The sequence below is a fragment of the Cydia fagiglandana genome, chromosome 25 (assembly GCF_963556715.1).
Source record: "Cydia fagiglandana chromosome 25, ilCydFagi1.1, whole genome shotgun sequence".
NCBI lineage: Eukaryota > Metazoa > Arthropoda > Insecta > Lepidoptera > Tortricidae > Cydia > Cydia fagiglandana.
In genome coordinates, this window is record NC_085956.1 from 7,713,043 (window position 1) to 7,735,114 (window position 22,072).

The 22,072-nt window shown below is 34.6% G+C and overlaps 2 protein-coding genes across 3 annotated transcripts in view; one reads left to right on the plus strand and one right to left on the minus strand.

Moving 5' to 3' along the window:
• Window positions 1-22,072, minus strand: part of LOC134677020 (PTB domain-containing adapter protein ced-6) — a 152,842-nt gene that overhangs the window by 68,224 nt on the left and 62,546 nt on the right. The gene's annotated exons all lie outside the window — the stretch shown is intronic.
• Window positions 12,512-14,506, plus strand: LOC134676756 (uncharacterized). The gene is made up of 3 exons (XM_063535141.1): window positions 12,512-12,981; window positions 13,086-13,205; window positions 13,302-14,506. The coding sequence occupies exons 1-3, from the start codon at window positions 12,846-12,848 to the stop codon at window positions 14,504-14,506; spliced, it is 1,461 nt and encodes a 486-aa protein (XP_063391211.1). The 5' UTR covers window positions 12,512-12,845.

Here is a 22,072-nt window from a genome sequence, read left to right on the forward strand (position 1 = left end):
CACAAGAAATACGACAATTGTCACGAAATTCCGACGCAGAACTCGTTTGCTGTCAAGAATTACCAAAAGTTCATTGAAATCTAGTGACAATTGTCATCATAAACAGATCACAAGAGAAATTATACCTGTTTTTGCCGATATAATAAAGTTTTTTTTTTAATAATACAATGATGGTGACAAACAGGAATACGGCCCGCCCGATAAGCGATAACCGTAGCCCATGGATGCCTGTGACGTCAGCAACAATGAGACTTGTCGAATTGTCGCACCTGTCACGTTGGTGAAATAGGGGCCAGAAGCCTTTATCCACCACTTACCAACGTAAACGTATCTCACTGGCACTGTCATCACTTTATTACGATCTATTATTGTCTAAAGGACGGGACTCCGGAAGTACGCAAGGGAAACCAAACTGGTGTGCAGTGTTGCCAACTTGGCATAAACGATGCCAGATCTGGCATATTTTCACTTGATTTGGCACCAAAATTGTCCATTTAGCACCTGGCATATTTTTTAGCATAATTTAGTCTAAGCCAAGTTTGCACCAACTTGGCAGCAACAATATGCGCCATCGCCTTATGTGGTTCATATTTTCATATGAATTTTAAATTTTGTGGACGGATGGACGTCGACGGTCTATATAAAGTTGGTCAAGCAGATCTTGTCAGTAGAAAAAGGCGGCAAATTTGAAAAATGTATATGTTTTAAGTGTCTAATTTCAAGTGACATTTTAGCATTTTTTTTAGCATGTTTCAAAAATCTTTGGCATAATCTAGACATTAGTCTAGCATTTTTTCAAAATCCGAGTTGGCAACACTGCTGGTGTGGTATAAACCAGAATGTATCTCTAATAGCGCGAGGGGAATAGATAAAGCTTAACCAGTAATATACGATCATTGTCAACAGAGGGCGCTGTTATTCTCATGTATAGGGTGACAGTTCAATATAGTATGAAAAAATTACTTCCAGTGAAATTCCGCAACATGGCGCGTGATCAGACTTTATGAAACAGAGAGTCGGCTCGTCTAGTGTTTATGTGCAGTAGCTAAGCGAGCGAGGTATTCAAAATTATCTGAACACAACTTTATTATTAGGAGTATAAGAGCGCCTAGAAGATAATTTTTTTGATCGCTATGCAGTTGCTGTATATCATTCATTGCTAATAAATATAATTGTGAGAACTAGTTCTAATTTAACTTACTAAATTTGAAGACTCCCACAAACATCACAAGTTAATTATAACAAAGAAACACGGTCATTCGCGGTGGGAGGGTTAACATTTCTTGCGCGTAAAAATACGCAAGTATAATGGGCTAGCACTAAAGTTCGTTTTTTTTTAGCATTAGAAATAAAGTAAACAATCTTGATGTAAGTATCTTTTAAATGAAAAACACATTTTAAAAATAGGTTACGGCAAATATGTAACGATTATGAATCTAATACGATCATTTATATTCTTCTGCTTTCATAAGTAATAGTTTTTGATTTTTAAAAAGCGTTTTTCAATTAAAAGACATGTCAAGATCGCTTACCTTCTTGCAAGTTCTTTCTAACGCATTCCTAGTATTACTGCTTTTCGTCTCTTTTACAACCGCCACTCATTTTAACTGTCATATTAACTGTAATTTTAGTTTTATTATGTAATATTGTAGTCATAATGTGTTCTTTTATAATTTAGACGTAATAGTCCATGGCCCCGACGGAAGACCAGCGCTAGCCTTTAGGCTAGCACCTGCTGAGTCGGGACCATTTCGTGACCGTGGTAGTATTACCTGTTGTTTTATCTATTAAGTTTTGTCACGAATAAAAACATTCTATTCTATTCTATTCTAATGCTAAAAAAACGAACTATAATTGACTAGCATGGTATTATATCGCGGAACAGCAATGCAATTATTAATAATTATATAGATTTCCGCAAAATAACACCTGATTCAATAAGTTCCTCATCCTCTACCCGCCCAGACATGAAAACTTGAAATGTACATGTCTGCTGTACAATAAATGTGTAAAAATGCTGGAAAATGTACGATGTCTGGTTATGTTATACCTATATTCCATAGCTAATGAAAAAACGAAATTATACAGGGCGTCCCACGGCGATGCCACATGGAGGGAAAGTACCTTAAATATCATAGATAGCATATTTTGCTGAAAGAAGACTTCATTTTATTTTTAAAACTTAGTAAAGTTGCATTCATACTTTTTTAATTTTTTTTGAAAAAAAATGTATGGAAAAAAATTTCATATGAATTTAAAAATATTTTCATATGAATTTTAAATTTTGTGGACGGATGGACGTCGACGGTCTATATAAAGTTGGTCAAGCAGATCTTGTCAGTAGAAAAAGGCGGCAAATTTGAAAAATGTATATGTTTTAAGTGTCTAATTTCAAGTGACATTTTAGCATTTTTTTTAGCATGTTTCAAAAATCTTTGGCATAATCTAGACATTAGTCTAGCATTTTTTCAAAATCCGAGTTGGCAACACTGCTGGTGTGGTATAAACCAGAATGTATCTCTAATAGCGCGAGGGGAATAGATAAAGCTTAACCAGTAATATACGATCATTGTCAACAGAGGGCGCTGTTATTCTCATGTATAGGGTGACAGTTCAATATAGTATGAAAAAATTACTTCCAGTGAAATTCCGCAACATGGCGCGTGATCAGACTTTATGAAACAGAGAGTCGGCTCGTCTAGTGTTTATGTGCAGTAGCTAAGCGAGCGAGGTATTCAAAATTATCTGAACACAACTTTATTATTAGGAGTATAAGAGCGCCTAGAAGATAATTTTTTTGATCGCTATGCAGTTGCTGTATATCATTCATTGCTAATAAATATAATTGTGAGAACTAGTTCTAATTTAACTTACTAAATTTGAAGACTCCCACAAACATCACAAGTTAATTATAACAAAGAAACACGGTCATTCGCGGTGGGAGGGTTAACATTTCTTGCGCGTAAAAATACGCAAGTATAATGGGCTAGCACTAAAGTTCGTTTTTTTTTAGCATTAGAAATAAAGTAAACAATCTTGATGTAAGTATCTTTTAAATGAAAAACACATTTTAAAAATAGGTTACGGCAAATATGTAACGATTATGAATCTAATACGATCATTTATATTCTTCTGCTTTCATAAGTAATAGTTTTTGATTTTTAAAAAGCGTTTTTCAATTAAAAGACATGTCAAGATCGCTTACCTTCTTGCAAGTTCTTTCTAACGCATTCCTAGTATTACTGCTTTTCGTCTCTTTTACAACCGCCACTCATTTTAACTGTCATATTAACTGTAATTTTAGTTTTATTATGTAATATTGTAGTCATAATGTGTTCTTTTATAATTTAGACGTAATAGTCCATGGCCCCGACGGAAGACCAGCGCTAGCCTTTAGGCTAGCACCTGCTGAGTCGGGACCATTTCGTGACCGTGGTAGTATTACCTGTTGTTTTATCTATTAAGTTTTGTCACGAATAAAAACATTCTATTCTATTCTATTCTAATGCTAAAAAAACGAACTATAATTGACTAGCATGGTATTATATCGCGGAACAGCAATGCAATTATTAATAATTATATAGATTTCCGCAAAATAACACCTGATTCAATAAGTTCCTCATCCTCTACCCGCCCAGACATGAAAACTTGAAATGTACATGTCTGCTGTACAATAAATGTGTAAAAATGCTGGAAAATGTACGATGTCTGGTTATGTTATACCTATATTCCATAGCTAATGAAAAAACGAAATTATACAGGGCGTCCCACGGCGATGCCACATGGAGGGAAAGTACCTTAAATATCATAGATAGCATATTTTGCTGAAAGAAGACTTCATTTTATTTTTAAAACTTAGTAAAGTTGCATTCATACTTTTTTAATTTTTTTTGAAAAAAAATGTATGGAAAAAAATTATCGCGTCATTGGAGGAAAAGTACCTTAATTATTGTAAATGAACATCTTACTGAAAGAAGACATTATTTCGATTTAAAAAAACAAGTTGAATTGCATTTTAAATAATTTCATGGTTAAACCGGGAATCGAACCCGCTACACGAGAAAAATTTGGCAAAAAAATAATTCTCACATTGAAGCCTTTCGATCGGTATGACAAAGCTACAAGGTATTTTTTTTTCTCGTGTAGCGGGTTCGATCCCCGGTTTAACCATGAAATTATTTAAAATGCAATTCAACTTGTTTTTTTAAATCGAAATAATGTCTTCTTTCAGTAAGATGTTCATTTACAATAATTAAGGTACTTTTCCTCCAATGACGCGATAATTTTTTTTCATACATTTTTTTCAAAAAAAATTAAAAAAGTATGAATGCAACTTTACTAAGTTTTAAAAATAAAATGAAGTCTTCTTTCAGCAAAATATGCTATCTATGATATTTAAGGTACTTTCCCTCCATGTGGCATCGCCGTGGGACGCCCTGTATAGATGGTCAAGCAGATCCTGTCAGTAGAAAAAGGCGACAAATTTGAAAAACGTAGGCGCGAAGGGATATCGTCTCATAGAAAATTTGAATTTCGCGCCTTTTTCTACTGACAAGATTTGCCCGACCAATCTATACACATAAGTTTAGTGCGACATAAAATAGTAATAAATAAATGAGGGCGCCACTATCTACGTAACTCACATATAAGAGGGCGTCGAGGAGGGTAAATTTTCAGATTCTGTCAAATTACCCCATTTCACACACAAACGCAGCTCACGCACACTACCTCAATTTACTGGGACAGGTCAGTGACCCCTAATGTTTTTTTAAAGGTGCTGTTTCGAGTTTAGTGTTAACTACTGACCTTCTTTGAGGAATTTAAACTGTCAAAGCTTTCCTTTGTGAGAAGACAGAGAAAAAACACTTTTTATATATAGCTTTCCTTGTTTGTTCATGTCATGTCATAGGTATGTGACGTATTAGGTAATTAATTATTTTCGTTGTTGACTTTTGTATTAAGATAGGTACAAAACGGCGACGCTCTTAACTGTCCATCGGTAGACCTTATGCCTTTTGTAATAAGGTTTATGGACTGTCAGTTAACAGTGTGGTGGTGTGCGATGGTAGGTATGCGGTTTGTAGACATAGACCAAATTAAACCTAGGAGTTTTATTATTAAAGATATAAGAAATCGTCTACTTTACCTACTCGAAAAAAGTGGACTCTATCTAAAATTATCCCTTCATTAGTTATAGGTCTTGTAACATTTTTTACAACTATAGACGCTTATTATATTTCACTTATAACTTAATTTTTAAAGCTCTGTTGATAATAAGGCTTTAAAAACATCTAATAAAATTCAGGTACTACACTTATACTTTTGTAAGTCAGTAAGTGATGCTTACTTAAAACTTATCGGGAAATCAAATAACTCATAACTACCTATATTAAAATATTTAAATTTACTAATTCATCTCATACGTTCAATAAGGCCCGGGACTGGGCCTTGTCACCCGCACCGACAGAGGGCCTTTTTAGTCCTACATAATATTAAAGAACTGTGTCCCGGATAGTATGGGTTCTGGTCCATGACGCGTCCTGAATTAACTTATACAGGGTGTAATTGTTAAGTGTGGCCAGGCTACAATTCCGTAAATATAACAGATATCAGAAAACTTCAAATTGATATCGAAAGTGCATTACCTAATGAGTAAAATTACATTAATAACTTTTTTTAAATAAATGCAGAAATATCCCAAACATTAACTTCCAATCAAACCCTCCCATACATTTAGTACGACGACTCAACCCTCAAAGAACGTCGGTGTTGTACGAGACAAAACTGCTTGAGATTCATTATTTGCGATAATAAACTGTAATAAAATAATAAAACTACCGTTTATGGAATAATAAATCTAACACTTATTTTTTAAGGAAGTACATTTTTTGTTTACAGTAGTTTCTCGAAATGACGCCCTTCTTGTGCGATACATTGACGGGCCCCCTTAAATATTTCTAAATTAACTTTGCGGCGTGATTAAAAAATAAATGTTAGATTTATTATTTCATAAACGGTAGTTTTATTATTTTATTACAGTTTATTATCGCAAATAATGAATCTCAAGCAGATTTATCACTTACAACACCAACGTTCTTTGAGCGGTGAGTCGTCGTACTAAATGTATGGGTGGGTTTGAAGTTAATGTTTGGGATATTTCTGCTTTTATTAAAAAATATATTAATGTAATTTTACTCATTGGATAACGCACTTTCGATATCAATTTGAAATTTTCTGATATCTGTTATATTTACGGATTTATAGCCCGGCTACACTTAACGATTACACCCTGTATATCATTAGATAATTCATAGCCTATATCTATAGAATAAATCGTTCTTATGAGCGTATTTGGTGGGCATCCCTTATTAGTAAAAAAGCCTACTGCTTTATAATAGGGTGGCAATGGTGGCAGAAACCCATTTCATTTGTAAAATTGTAGGGATGAATGTATAGTTTATTGTAAATCCCAAATATATTAAATTACCCGCGGACAGAGCGACCGATTTTATTATTAGATAATTTTCACATGTATGAGCTCTGTTCTGTGTAAGTAATCCTAGAGCAGCTGTAAGCGCTGCGCGCCGTGTTTGACGGTCTAACGATCCGCCCTCGGCTGCAGCGCTGACAGCGATGTATTGTGCCCGCTTCCCGCAGGCGCAGAGAGCTAGATACGAACGTTGTTATCGAGGCTGTCATACTAAGTTGCTTTTTCCCGTTAAATTTGTGTTTTGTAATTATTATTTGGCTTTCGCTCTTTCTCCTTCTGTTTGTATAAAGATAGATAGATGTGTGTATTGTGTGTCGTAACGGACAATAAATCGGTGTGCGAAAACGAACGCTTGGTGCCTATTATTTGCTCCTGCATCTGCACCCGCTTACCACGCCTAGCACAACTCTACCTTCCACATCTACAAAATTATCACCTGTAATTTATCTGTAAAATATTAAAACATTGTATTCACACTTTTCAAATGCCAGATTCAGTTTTTTTTTTTAAATGTTTGACTTTGGCCATAATTCAATTTGAATAGAAATCATCACCGCCACGCGCTACTAATTAATATTCAGAAAAAATATATGAGTGCCTATTTTTATTTGACATTTAGATTTTATTCTAGAAATTATAGACTAGTATTTTTTATACAATCTTTTTAATGTTTGACGATCCTTCTGTGAAATTCTTAGTGTTAAATTTGATATGTATAATAATCCAATTTTATTATGGAATAATATTAACATCAATAAATTGTTCTGATAGTTAGATTAAGATTAATTACGATTCATAAGAGCTTGTTGCTAGGCCTAGATTTTGCAATTTTTTATTTAGTACAAATCACCACACTGTGATTGTAAAGGCCAAAATTGTCCTAAAATTACATATCATTATCATTTATTGTGCAAAAATCAGTTTATTTGTATGAATCGTTATACCTATATACGATTATTTAAAAACTGAATTCCTCGTCCCTAAATTATACAAAAATGATATATAACTTGCCCTAGTTGCTAAAAGCATGAAGAAAGCATGAAATATAGCATAGATTGGACTTCATAGATTGGAGCCGACCATTTCCCCTCTTCCCTTATTTTTGGTATACTAAGCCACTAGTATTGGGTTGCCTATAATTATTTTTCTTTGAATGTACTCGTAAACCTCTATCCGTTAGTATGCGATTCATTAATGGACGCACCATGGCCCAAATCGGGACACGGTTCTTTAACACGTAATGTTAATAATCAGTGAACATCTTTAATTACGCTCAAATGCTTAAGTTTCAGTACAGGTAAAAGTACATATGAACTGTACTTTTAATGGTTAGTACAATCGGCATCAAATGGAGAGTGACGGCCAAAGTGACCAAATATAGCTATAGGATCTAAATGTGGACGAATAAGGTCAGGTGAAGCATATAAGGCCCACCTTTATTTTAACTGAAATAGTTATATTAATAATCAGGATATTATGACCAAATCAATGTTTCTTCATATATACCAAAATAGTTATAAAAATATTCCGGCGCTTTTGAAAAATACACGTTTTATAAAAAAACCATACCATGTTGGTTCGGAACCGGGCCTTGTTACTTGCACTGACAGTTGAACACTGACTTGAACATAAGTTCAAGAATAATAGAAAATATTACCGGGCCTTATTAGCTTTTATCATGAATTAATTTCATCTTCAATTTAAAATGGTCTATAGTAAAATACGGCCTACATGAGTCATGGAAAAACAAATTGTATTTTATTTAGAAAGTACTTATAATATATGTTGTTCATAATCTTCAGTAAGCTGACTTCTATAGTCCGTTTTTTTTAGCATTAGAAAGAACTTCGCAGAAGTAAGCTTGTGGTTCCAAATCTGGCACTTTTAGCGGTAATAATTTGAAGTAAATTATATGTATTGACCATGCTACATTAGATAATTCAATAATTATTAACAATTAAAGAGCCTGATAAGAAATGCACACTTCCTTCTTTGGAGTTCTTTCTAATGCTAAAAAAAACGAACTATAGGAGTCTATCTATTATAATTAATGTAGATTGACAGTTTACTTAGCAAATTGTACTATTATACCTTTGAAACAAGCATTTGAGCGTAATTAATAATGTTTACTGATTGTTAATCTTAAATATACCTATTATGTAGGGCACTTAAATTATTTTAGCGGACCGAGCGGATATGTATGTTTGTAGACCACATTTTTATTTAAATAATTAAATTGTAATTCATTCAAAAAAAGGTTACTACAATTAGGGATATAGATACCTCACCTACCTTATTACAAAGCATTACAAAAATGTCCAAAGGCCAAAGCCACACTGATAAGACATAAGACCTCATAAATACCTATAAATAAACGTTCACTGAAAAAAACCCTAAGGCATTTCTGATAAGTAATTATTTTTCGTTACTGAGTTATCGTTTTGCACCGAATATCAATGAAATAAAAGCACGTTAATTTGATAGATACATTTATATAAAAATCGTCACATGGAACCAATATAGGTACTCGTAAACCAGACCACTGCGGTATTGGCTTTAAATATCGTTCTTTCAACTGATAATATAGCCACAAAAACTCGCTGAGACTGCAGGTCGAGTCTTGATTTCAATTTCTTGATGATATATCATTGAATTAACTTTCAAAGCACGTGATAGCTCTCAGAATAGCAACAAAACTGGTTGAAACTAAGAATTTTATTGCTGATATTATGTGAACAACATTGCTTCGTCTTCATAAATAAAATTTTAATAATTTATATTGTTTACGTTAAAATGTGAAGAAATTTGTTGATAAATTGTCTATCTAGTATATTGACATTATGTCATATATGTTTTTAAAATGACGTAATATGAATGCCAGCACAATGAAAATTTATTCCAATAAGATAAAACAAATCTTCAAACTTTTTTCATTTTTAGTGAATTAGGAAGAAACTAATTACACTGATTTGGTTGTGTTCGTATATTTTTTATATAATTTGTTATATTTTTAAAGTATTATGACTTATGAATAAAAACAAATCAAAATTTTAATGACTCTTGATCTCCGTGTGACATTATTCATTTACCCTATTTATTTTGAACACAGTTTTTCACTGGTATCATCATTCGTATACGGACATGAATTTATGTCATAAATGAACTGTCAAAATGGGAGATTTTAAGTACGCGTCCGCTCCGGACGGCCCACAGCGGGCATCTGATTCAAAGGAGAATTTGACAGATATGGCGGATGTATGGAAATTTTACGAAAGTTTACGTTTACGATTGAGTTTCTCTGTTGTCTTTAAGAGGAAAAATAGGAAAAGCCTGATTCGTTGTAGTCCAGTTATCTGGCTTTCGAAATCACTCGATTTTATAGCTTGAGCATCGAAATTTTTATACAAATTTTACTAAACGCTGACACTCGTTCATCTCGTTTTAGGTACAACTTTGCATGAGTGTATTTATTATATTGTAAATGATTTCAAATTTTCAAGGGTGATTCGTTGTAAACACACTCTTTGGGATAATAATGATATTTATTATAAAAAAAATTATCAAGAGATGTGGACGCTAGCCACTAAACGGTGACTGCCTTTTTCGCTGATTTTGCTCGATGCAGTCTTAAATTGATCTCCCAAATCTATATTTTGTACATTATTACAGTAAGCAATACATTGGCAACAAGTTTAGTATGGAAGTTTTGAGTTCCATTTTATTTATTTTTTACTATTTAATGTCGCACTATGACAAAGAAGACTTGCAAAATCAAAATGTTATCGATGTTGCGCACAGCTGTTCTATGTATTTGTAAATAAGGCACGACATTTTGTTTTTTTAGCGCACATACAATGGCGCACAATCAACCGAAACAATAACAGTGTTTAACAGTTGTTTTTGGCACTTCATCGATCGATTATCATACTCGTATCATTCGAGACATTTTGAGTGAACACTGTTTAAGCCTTAAGAGGCAACAGGAGTGGTCATTTCTCCATACAAACGTACTCGACTGTTTCCTTCGTGGGTTTTGATGGTAGAGCAATGATTTTTTCATCACAGATTAATATTGTCAATATCTGTGTCGGACCGTTTTGCTTTTTTAGATATTTTTGTTTTTTAAGGCGCTAGAGCCCTTTAAAAATGGCCATAATGGCCTAATTGACTATGCCGCAATGAGAGGTGTAGTATTCAAAACTGATATCAATTAGCCAAAAAAGCAAAACGGTCCGACACAGATAATTTCATAATCATTTAGATTTCCAAGTTTTGTTAGGATTGGTTATGTTTTGGAGGAGGAAACAGTCGAGTACGAAACCTTGACTTTTGAGATTATTACGCGGGATTTTTCGCCTTGTCCGTGTCGCACTAGTTTTAGGAGCCGCTTCCGTTAGCGAGACGGGTATATTTACCTAAAATATTTAAAACTCAGCTCCTGTTTCGTCTTAAAGCATTTATGTAGTAACTGGAGACGCCTTGGCTGTCTTACTGTACAAAACAGTCTGCCGATTTTTGCGGGGGAGGGGCACTTTGCACGTAACGTGTGCAACTAGCTATGTCAGTCAAAAGTTTGCACAACTGTGCAAGGTTTTCGGCAAAGGGGCAAGGCAAGCTCTTAAAGGCGACTCCAGTTATTAAATGCTCTAAGGTTTAAGCAGTAAAATTTCGATAGTTTAACAACTTTAACATATTATCAAAAAGTGATACCTTAATTATTACATTGAATATGTCATATTTTGGGCATATTGGCTACGGAACCCTAAACACGTACTAAGCTGAAGTAAACCTTAATCTCCTTTAGGGTCTCCCCAGATATATCGACCCGCATCCAGCAAAATCCAATAGGAAAAAGCTTTATGTCCGCAATAAGAGCGAAAAAACCGTCGACGCGTCGGCAGGCGCAGGCCGATGCGAGCCGAGGCGAACGACGAATTTTTCGCTCTTATTGGGCGGACATAAAGCTTTTTCATATCGGATTTTGCCGATCTCGCGTCGACATATCGACGCTTAAGAATCAATGTCTAAGTAACGAATAATTTAAAATTTAGACAATTATAGCATGCTATTCGTTATTTTTTTCTGCACCTAACTGCATTAAAAGGTAAAAAACGTCAAAAACGTTAGTTAGACAGTATTGATTCTTGAGCGTCGATATGTGGAACCCTTAGACCGAGTCATTTTCGCAGGTATTAATTTTGAATCTTCCTTTATTCCATTTTAGTATACAATTTGATTTTGTCCTTTCAAAAGGTACTCGGGACTTAGCGGGTTGAGGGCTCAAGAGTTTGCTTTAGCCGAAAACTTTTCAAATTCAATACCTTTAATACGTGACTTGAAGTTGAAGGTTTATTCCTTTTATTTACCTGTGAACAAAAAAGGTTTTATTATAAATCGCCATATTTCATTCTTCATTCTGATTTGTTAGAAGTGGCCTATTACTATTATCAGTGACCCTACATACTTAGACATAGGTGGGTACATAGCATAGCATACTAGAGTTAGACCAAGATTAGTCTGCCACGATTTTAATGGCATATGAAATGCACTGTTAATAATAAGTCACTTTTTCATAGAAGTTTGACTTTTAAAATAACACTTGCACTGCGTGTGCTATCAAAATCGTTGCAGACTTGTCTTGGTCTAACTCTACTTAACATCCTGTAAATACCAACATTTTTACACACGTTAAAAAAAATTACGCGCATATTTTTTTAAATTTTATATTAATTTCTGACTCATCCTAAAGTTTTTGGATAAGCCTAAACTATCAGGAAATTCCTTCACACAAGCAAACACGGAAGCAAATGGCCTCTTTATAATAATTATAATAATGTATGTTGGTATTAAAATTATCGACAAAATCCTACGCTCTATAGTTTAAACATCGATATATTTTAGTTGCATTCTTACTGAACATTTATTGAAATTGCGTTCCGTTTCACGCAAGAAAAGCAAACATTGTTTTATCTTTATCTGTGACCCATTTCTGAACGAAAACAAACTTACATTTAGAGTCTGACCAGCGAGTCGCTGCACAAGCATTTTTACAGAATTCTTCATATGGCAACAATTTTATCTGTCAAAAGTGTCAAACAACTGTCAAAATGTTGACAGCTTCTGTTACCAAACAATATTGATATTTGTGTCACATTTATGTGAGTTTTTATTTGCAAACATATGTTTGACCAGCGAGTCGCTGCACAAGCGTTTTTAGAGAATTCTATATATGGCAATAATTTTAGCTGTCAAAAGTGTCAAAAATATTGTCAAACGAGTTTACACATAACCTAGATTCTCAAATTCTCATGTTACTTCATTCGTTACGGAAGTTTATAGTTTATATCGTATTATAATGGCTAAACCGATTAGAAGCAGTGTGAGGAGCATGTTATTTAAGATAATCTGTAACTATAATCAAGTTCGACACGACGAAAATGAGAGATTACTAGAAAAGAAGCGAATATTGGACGAAATCATTCAGGCGACCGGTAAGTCATTATCAAACAATGTTGATGCTTCTTGTACCAAATTTAATTTACGAGATAGGAACATTTGTTTGTATTACTAAACTTATGATTTATTTATATTACAGCGGGCGTAGATGACGAAAATGTTAGAGAAACTATTCAAAAGCTAGCAAGCGAACTGAAGAATGTTATTGATAATAACGCATCAGAATCAAGTTATTTAGAGAAAGTGTCTACTATGACAGGTAATATAAATAATCTATATTTTCACATCTAGGTTTATTAATATTTTAGTGTTCTTTTGTTAAAATTCCTATTGTTAAAACTGTTTTTTTTTTCAGGTGCAAGCATTCGTACACTACGCACAATTAAAAAAGAGGGTTCTATTAACCAAGGCCAATGGAATACGCCAGGGAAAAAACGACCCCGGCCACCAACTGTGTCAAATTTAGACAATTTTGATGTGTCAGCCATCCGTAATAAAATTAATGAGTTTTATTGCGTCAAAAAGCAGGTACCTACTCTAAGAGCCTTACATGCGGATTTGAAAGAATCTATAGGATTCTCAGGATGTTGTGAAACACTGAGGAAAATACTACACGAGAACGGATTTGAGTTTAAAAAAAATAAAGAAGAGCGCTCCATCCTCATGGAAAAGTTTGAAATATCTGGGTGGAGGCAAAGGTTTCTTAGAGCTATACATAAAAAACGGGAAGAAGGAAAAAATATTGTGTATCTTGATGAGACATATGTCCATCAAAATTACAGACCGAAGAAGTCATGGCAAGGGCCTTCAACTTCCGGTTTAGTTGAAAAAATTTCCTCGGGTAAGCGGCATATTATAGTGCATGCTGGATCAGAGCAAGGATTTGTGCCCAATGCTTTGCTTGTTTTTAGCACAAAATCCAAAGCAGCTGACTATCATGATGACATGAACAGTTCTAATTTTTTAAAGTGGCTACGAGAAATGTTAATCCCAAATTTGACTGAACCCAGTGTAATTGTTATGGACAATGCCAGTTACCATGTAACACAAATAAATAAGCCTCCAACCATGCACAGCTTAAAGGCTGATATTCAAAAATGGCTAAGGGAAAATAATATCCCATATGAAGAGTATTTCAAAAAGGAGGAATTGATGTGCCTCGTTGAGGAAAATAAAATTGGTCCCATATATGCAGCAGAGGAGTTATTGAAGCAGCATGGGCATGAGGTCCTTAAATTGCCTCCATACCATTGCGATCTAAACGCTATTGAGTTGATATGGAGCCTCACAAAGCGAAAAATAGCCAGCAGAAATGTGGGGCTACCGGGTTCAGATACGGAAAACTTGATCCGAGAATGTTTTGCAATGATTACCCCGGAAGATTGGAAAAAAAGTACAGACCATGTAATAAATGTGGAACGAAAATACAAGTCTAAGGACAACATTACAGACACTGAACTAGCTCCATTCATAATAGAAGTTCGGGAAAGTGACAATGACAGTGATAGTTCTCTGTCAGGAATTGAATTTCTTGAATCCGATTTCGATTATGATTCTTAAATAAATAGGCACCTTCTTTATAAACTAACAATATTAAAAGTAGATTGAAACTAAATTGTGTTTTCTTTCACCTACCTTCAGTTCAGCTCCATTATACAATATGTGACTTTTTATTATTACTAACTTTATAAGTACAACGGGAAGCATAAATATTTCCCTTGTGAAGGTTTACTTTAATAGCACAAGGGAAATATTTATGCTTAATAAATAATCGCCTGTAATTAACCCGAGTTCAAAACTTCAAAATAAAACACAAATAAAGTAATTTTTAATCCTATCAAAAATATAAATGTCATATGAGAACCAAGTTCAATTATGACATATGCCTTGGTTGTTGACTTCAACGACCAAAGAAATGAGATTTAAAGGGTGCCGTTTAATGGTCAGTCCTGAAATTTATTTGTAACAACAAAGTATCATTTTCTATAACTTAGGAATCTTAGGATAATATAATAACTTACTTTTTGTACAGTTGAAGTAAAGATATTTATGTTTACTACATATTTTTGTAATGATTGACTGATTAGTCTACTAACAATTCGTTCCTTCGTTTTTTAGTATCTCTGATAATAATGATAACTATTCAATCATATTTTTAATTTTTAAGTGGGCTAAATTAGAAGCCAGGGGTTATAATTGCATTGCAACGATATCCTCAGTCTGTTTACTGTATTAAATTTACAGTCTGCTACGTTGCAGACTTCAGTCAGTCACTAATCAAAACAAAAATTAATTACGTATGAATTACCAAGTATCAAATTACTTTTTTTGCACTATGCTTCGTGTTACCAGTTAAAGATTTTTTGAATTTGCCGCTTTTTTTTTGTGCAGCCACTCGCTGGTCAAACTCTACCATCACATTTTGCATCCGAGAAACAATTGACAAGCATTCAGTACTGAGCAAATCTAGTTTTAAGTTTCGCTACCCGCAAATGTAAAATTGTTTCAAAATTAAAAGCAAAATAAGTCAAGAGGAAAAAGCAATGTAATTTCAAATCTATATCTATACGCTTAAGATTTAAATTTAAATGTAATTCGTTTACGCTTACTGCAGTTTAATTTTGGAATACGTTAGTCATTGTTATGTCAAAAGGTCGTTCACCCGGTTTCGGCCGCAATGGCGGCAAAAGGAGGCCAGCTTGAACAGATGTTGCGAATTTGAATTTTGGGTCAGTTGCATTATGATTTGGATGATAAGTTTGGAATTATTCATAGAATTTTGACGTTGCAGTTAATTTAATAAGTATTATAACTTATCCATTATATTCATTAATGGTGGGTTTCAAACCTTTGAATATCAATTTTGTGAACATTTTCATAGAAATGCACAGTGTTCGATTTCCCTCAAAAAATTTCCCTATGCTGTTAATTGCATAAATTAATCAAGGAATGCATTTGAAATGCAAGACTAGAACACCCAGAAGTCTATTTCAAATACTTTTTTTAATAAAAAATAAATTATATTTCATGACCTTGACATCGAAAAATTACTAAATAAATTCTACAAAAGTATCTGATGAAGAAGTCTCTTTTTAATCAATGTAGTTCGATAAAGAAGCCTTTGGCGCATATTTTCTAGTTCTTAGTTTTGGAATTTACCCTCTGGTTACCGACTAATTCATATAAATAGAGATTTTTTATTTCATTTTTTTCTCCTAAATAACTCAAAAGTGCGACTTGTGACTAGCACTGACAGATTGCTCTTAACTAGGTCAACCACTGGTAAAAAAACCACGTTCCACTATCGCGGCGTTTGGGAGTTATCGAATTTAAAAATACAGTGTTAGGGTTGACCCTCAACTTGACCTTTAATTTTTAATCAGAATTAATTCAAAATTTTCCTCTATTACAAAACTGTATATTGTTTAGACATACTCCAGGTACATAAATAAAAATACAGGAACACTGGATTGACGGGGGCAAAAGTGCACCAGTGCTAGTGATTAATTAAAAATCGACTAATCGTAAAAAACAATTTTATCCATCATTATCAAAATGGCTAAGTTTGAACACATTTAATTGTGTGCAAACCTCTTTCATTTATACTTATCACAAGTATAAACAACCGATATCTGACATTGACGGTGTCGAGTTATGCGTGGATTCGAATTTTAGAGTTTCTATTACATCTGAGTTATAAAAACGACCCTTCAGTTCGAAAATGGCGAATCAAGAAGAGTAGCATATCTTGCGAGTATCCTATCGATGCAAAAAAGTTCGGTACTTTTTGCCGTACGCTCGCGGAAAGGTATGTGAAGAAGTCGTCATATGAATGGCATCCGATGACTGTAACGGTACACAAAATTCTAGTACACGGCGAAGAGATCATAGATTCATGTTCTCTTCCTGTTGGTATGCTCTTAGAGCAAGCGGCCGAATCGCGCAATAAATTTTGGCGGTCAGATAGGGAACACCATTGCCGGAAAATGAACAGGAGAAAAACTATGATAGATCTCTTTCACCGTGCACTAGAATCATCAGATCCGTTCGTGTCTATGGCACACTACAGACAACGCCAAAAATCGTCCAGTAGGATTAGTCTACCAGAAGCAGTTCGTAAACTTCTGAAGCCGATTCAAGAAGAAAACTTACAAGAGGCTGAAGTCGATGATGAAGATCTAGCTAATGATGGATCTTCGTTAATAGACGGTGATGAAAATCCATCACATGTTGACGACTGCACGTTAGTTCTCGAAAATGAAAATGATTTGTATGAGCCACAAAATATCCGTAGACGAACTAAAGTCACCGACATAGCCCACCGGATTAGCAAGCTGAAGTGGCAATGGGCAGGCCACATTGCACGCAGAGAAGATGGCCGATGGGGTCGAAAAGTGCTCGAGTGGAGACCACGGACTAGCAAGCGCAGCGTAGGACGTCCACCCACAAGATGGACAGACGATCTTGTTAAGGTCGCCGGAAGACGCTGGATGCGGGTCGCTTCCAACCGGCACGTATGGAGGTCCAAGGGGGAGGCCTATGTTCAGCAGTGGACGTCTTATGGCTGAGATGATGATGATGATGATGACAAAATACATAAAATCTGAGACCAACTTGCGAAAAGAAACTATAACTTGACTTCTGAATTTCTTTCTTTCTTTTCTGAATTTAATGACTTTATTGTTTAACAAAGTGCACTGCACTTAAAAGTTTCTGCGTGGCCCAATGGTTGACTGGTAGAGAATGCCTTTTGGCAAGTCTGCCATTTGTAATTTCTTGTATTGTGCAATAAAGGTTAAATAAATAAATATAAATAAAGTTTCTTATGTTGTTCCTTAATTTAATCAGATTTTTTAATTACTCCGACCTTTCATATTTGTTTGACCTTTAAGTAACAACCCTAAAAAGTATAATTTGACCTTTATACGTAACTCCCAAACGCCGCGATAGTGGAACGTGATTTTTTTACCAGTGGTAGAACTAGTTAAGAGCCATCTTTGAGTGCTAGTTACAAGTCGCACTTTTGAGTTTTTCAGGAGAAAAAAAATGAAATAAAAAATCTGTATTTATATGAATAACTCGGTAAGCAGAGGGTAAATTCCAAAACTAAGAACTAGAAAATATGCGCCAAAGGCTTCTTTATCAAACTACATTGATTAAAAAGCGACTTCTTCATCAGATACTTTTGTAGAATTTATTAGTAATTTTTCGATGTCAAACTCATGAAATATAATTTATTTTTTATAAAAAAAAGTATTTGAAATAGACTTCTGGGTGTTCTAGTCTTGCATTTCAAATGCATTCCTTGATTGATTTATGCAATTAACAGCATAGGGAAATTTTTTGAGGGAAATCGAACACTGTGAAATGGTCTTAGAAGCAAATGTTCACACCATAAATACCTACATGTTTCATGTACCTAATTTAAGCATGCAGTTTTAAAATAATACTGTATCTTCGATTGTATTGGAGTGTCTTTTTCCCGAAGGGCTCGTGTAACTTAGTTTCTAGACAACTGGTAGGAATAATATCAACATTAAAAACCGGGCAAGTGCGAGTCGGACTCGCGCACGAAGGGTTCCGTATCATAATGCAAAAAAAAAAACAAAAAAAAAAACGGTCACCCATCCAAGTACTGACCCCTCCCGACGTTGCTTAACTTTGGTCAAAAATCACGTTTGTTGTATGGGAGCCCCATTTAAATCTTTATTTTATTCTGTTTTTAGTATTTGTTGTTATAGCGGCAACAGAAATACATCATCTGTGAAAATTTCAACTGTCTATCTATCACGGTTCGTGAGATACAGCCTGGTGACAGACGGACGGACGGACGGACAGCGAAGTCTTAGTAATAGGGTCCCGTTTTACCCTTTGTGTACGGAACCCTAATAGACGGTCTCGTAGTAATTTTCTTAATTAATTGCGACAAAAGCCTACATCCTAAGACATGCGAAATAAAAATGGCTTTGGTAGGAGTCTCCTACCAAAGTAGCAAATAACCGAAAATACAACATAATCTACACCTGTTTTAGTTAAAACGCTAAAGCCATTTTTATTTCGCATGTCTCAGAATGTAGGCTTTTTTCGCAATAAAGTAAGAAAAACAAAAGAAAAAAAAATTTAAAGTTACTTTTTGTCGCCATTTTACATTCATTTTTATTTCAAGTGTAATATAGTCAGACCGTAAAAAGTCTGCAGCGATTTTGATAGCCCACGCAGTACAAGTGTCATTTTAAACGTCAAACTTCTATGAAATTATGACGTATACTTTATACGATAACCCAAGCAGTGTAAGTGTTATGTATACGGTATACATAACACTTACACTGCTTGGGCTATCAAATCCGCTGCAGACTTTGTTTGGTGCAACTATAGATAATAATAATAATAATAAGGTACCTACAAAACGAATAGAATCAAAATTCTGATTCTTGAAAAAAGAACAAAGATTCAATCAGTTTTCAAGACTCGATCGCTGTATATCTATTATTAGTTCTTCATCAATTACATAATCAATTAACTTTTATCCGAGAATGCCTCAAAACAGTGGTGCAATCTTCCCGATCTTTTCTCACAATTATCTAACGATGCTAATCAGAATTGACTTAGATAAGGCGGCCGATTCTGTGACAACACTTTGATATCGTTTAGATTTTGTTATGATACTAATTTGACGTCTCGCAGTGATGCGCTTAATGGTAACATTCCATTTCTAACCACAGCTGCACTACCGGTACTGAACGCGTCGCTGTCATTGTCAATTTCCATAGTAAAATGAACATTATTGCAGCTGTCGTTGGAAATGGACTGTCACCTTAATTGTGTGCGTGAGATGCCTATTGACGCGGCTCCTGTCATACGGACGTAGTTCTGCCAACGGGAACCAACTCATACTAAATCACCAACCAAATAGTTAATTGTTACATACTTCATGTTTGAGCACTAAGGTTCGATTTACATTTTTTAGTGTTCCGTACAAAACTTTGTTTACGGAACACTTATGGGATCACTTCGGTCTTGCATATCAGTTAAATACGTTTTTCTCAGAGACCGTTTGACATAGATACCTAAAATTTGGAACAGTTATAGCAATTACCACCACTCATATTGTAAATAAGTCAAAACTGCTTATTTCTTATTAAAGGGGGAAATTTAGGGTGTTGAGAGGGGTAGGCTGAAACTTTTTTCATTTGTAAGAATCGTGTGGGGTACCATTAGAAAGCTTGCAAAAAATTGAGTCGATGAACTGATTTTGACTTCATTTTAGACTGCAATAGTTTCGTCAAAAAATGCATTTAAAGTTGCAAGTTTTCATACAAAAATTTTCACCTCTGTCCTGGCGATTTTCGCGAAAACTATAGCTAACAGGCAGCTGACCAGTCAATACCCAACTTAAAGAAGCATGGAGACGGCGGGAAAATTATCAGCTTAACTTTATCTTTATTAGTTTTTCAACTGCAACTTGACCTTTGGTTGCTTAGGGCTAGCTAACTGATGCTTACACTGGTCAATTCATATTTAGCGAGAAACATCCTTAGTTAAAACTTTGGCATTGAAATTTATGACTTATGTCTTTGACACAAAGTTTAATTCTGCTTGCTTATTTTTGTGGGATATTTAATTTTATCTCAATAGCCTACTATAAGTATGAAAGACATCTACAAAATACGACCTTATTATATTGCAAATAAGTTTCAATTTCGAACGGGCTTTCCAACCAATGGACTAGGCATCTCAAAAATCTGAAAAATTCAAATTAAGAATTCCGTTCTTGACTGTCGTTGTGTTTTTTTTTCCACAATAGGACACATAGAGTTAGTAAGGCGTATAGAGATAAGTCATTTAATATTTATGAACAGCTTTGGCCTCATGTATAGATTTTATTGAGAGTAACTGATTCGTCGAAACAATATACACAATATTCCTTTTCATTAAGTACCATTACATTTCTGTATTAATTGTATAATTATAATATCTATTAATTATATTCAGTACTTATGTATATTTTTGAACGGATCGGTGAGCAACAAGACTCAGGGCTATAACCGCGAAAATAGAAGTTCGTAAATTGCGAGCATTTTTCTCTGTCACTCTAATTACGCCTTCATTGGAGTAAAAGAGAAAGATCCCCGCAAATTGCGAATTTCGGTTTTCGCGGTAGCCCCTCAGTCCTATTACGAGAAAATAATTTTGGAAGACATTAATAGTATATGACAGTTAAATATCACAGTTTTTAGAAACAAAGGTAAAATTGACGAAATATTTAAAGTAAGCCGATCTTGTTTTTTAGCAGTTCTAAATAATATTAAAGTCTATATATATGGCATAAAAAAATAATGAGTTCTAAATTCAAATTGAAGGAGTATACATTTAAGGTAATGAGTTCTAAATTCAAATTGACGGAGTATACATGTAAGGTATTAGGTATAGGTATAGGCCAAGCGCGCACCACGATTTTAATTTTTGCGACACGATTTTAGAATCGCGCTGTAATATATCGCAGAAAATTCACTGCGCGCACTGCGATGAAAAACTCGACGATTTGTTCATTCTCAACATGGATTTCGTACCAGTCGCTTGTCATGAAACGTGTCTTTAATATGCGATTGCTGTATGACTTTGAGCATTTATAACACAAAGGTGATCCCCGTCTATTTCCATAATTAAATGGTCAACATCTAGCGTCTCATTTTGAGACTCCATTGGAGATGCAGGTGCCGAGATGTTGGGGTTTGGAGAGCGAAATGCCGACTGAGGTCCGGCCGGGGTGTGATTTTATTATCATAGTGCGCGCGGGGCCATACAACTCCGCATGCTGCAATTCACTTTGCGACAATCGCGTCGCGAACAATCGCGGAAAAATGTGACAAATCACAATTTTAAAATCGCAGCGATTTTTTTGTCGCATATGCGCGCACTAACATATAAACACATACGTTGCATTTCTGCGACAAAATTATCGCAGGACAAAAAATCGTGGTGCGCGCTTGGCTTTACTCTAAATTATTATAATACGTCAAGCATTCGCGAGATGCTCGACTTCGGTATTCAAACACAAAGCAATAGTACAAGAATCTAACTAAATGCAAAGGCCGAAGGAGCGATTCGAAGATCCGAAGCGTCCGA

Excerpts from the sequence above, each read along its gene's own strand:
- LOC134676756 (XM_063535141.1), top strand. The coding sequence starts at position 12,846 with ATGGCTAAACCGATTAGAAGCAGTGTGAGGAGCATGTTATTTAAGATA. Across the intron at positions 12,982-13,085 it reads CGAAATCATTCAGGCGACCG|CGGGCGTAGATGACGAAAAT; the intron begins GTAAGTCATTAT and ends TTTATATTACAG. Across the intron at positions 13,206-13,301 it reads GAAAGTGTCTACTATGACAG|GTGCAAGCATTCGTACACTA; the intron begins GTAATATAAATA and ends TTTTTTTTTCAG.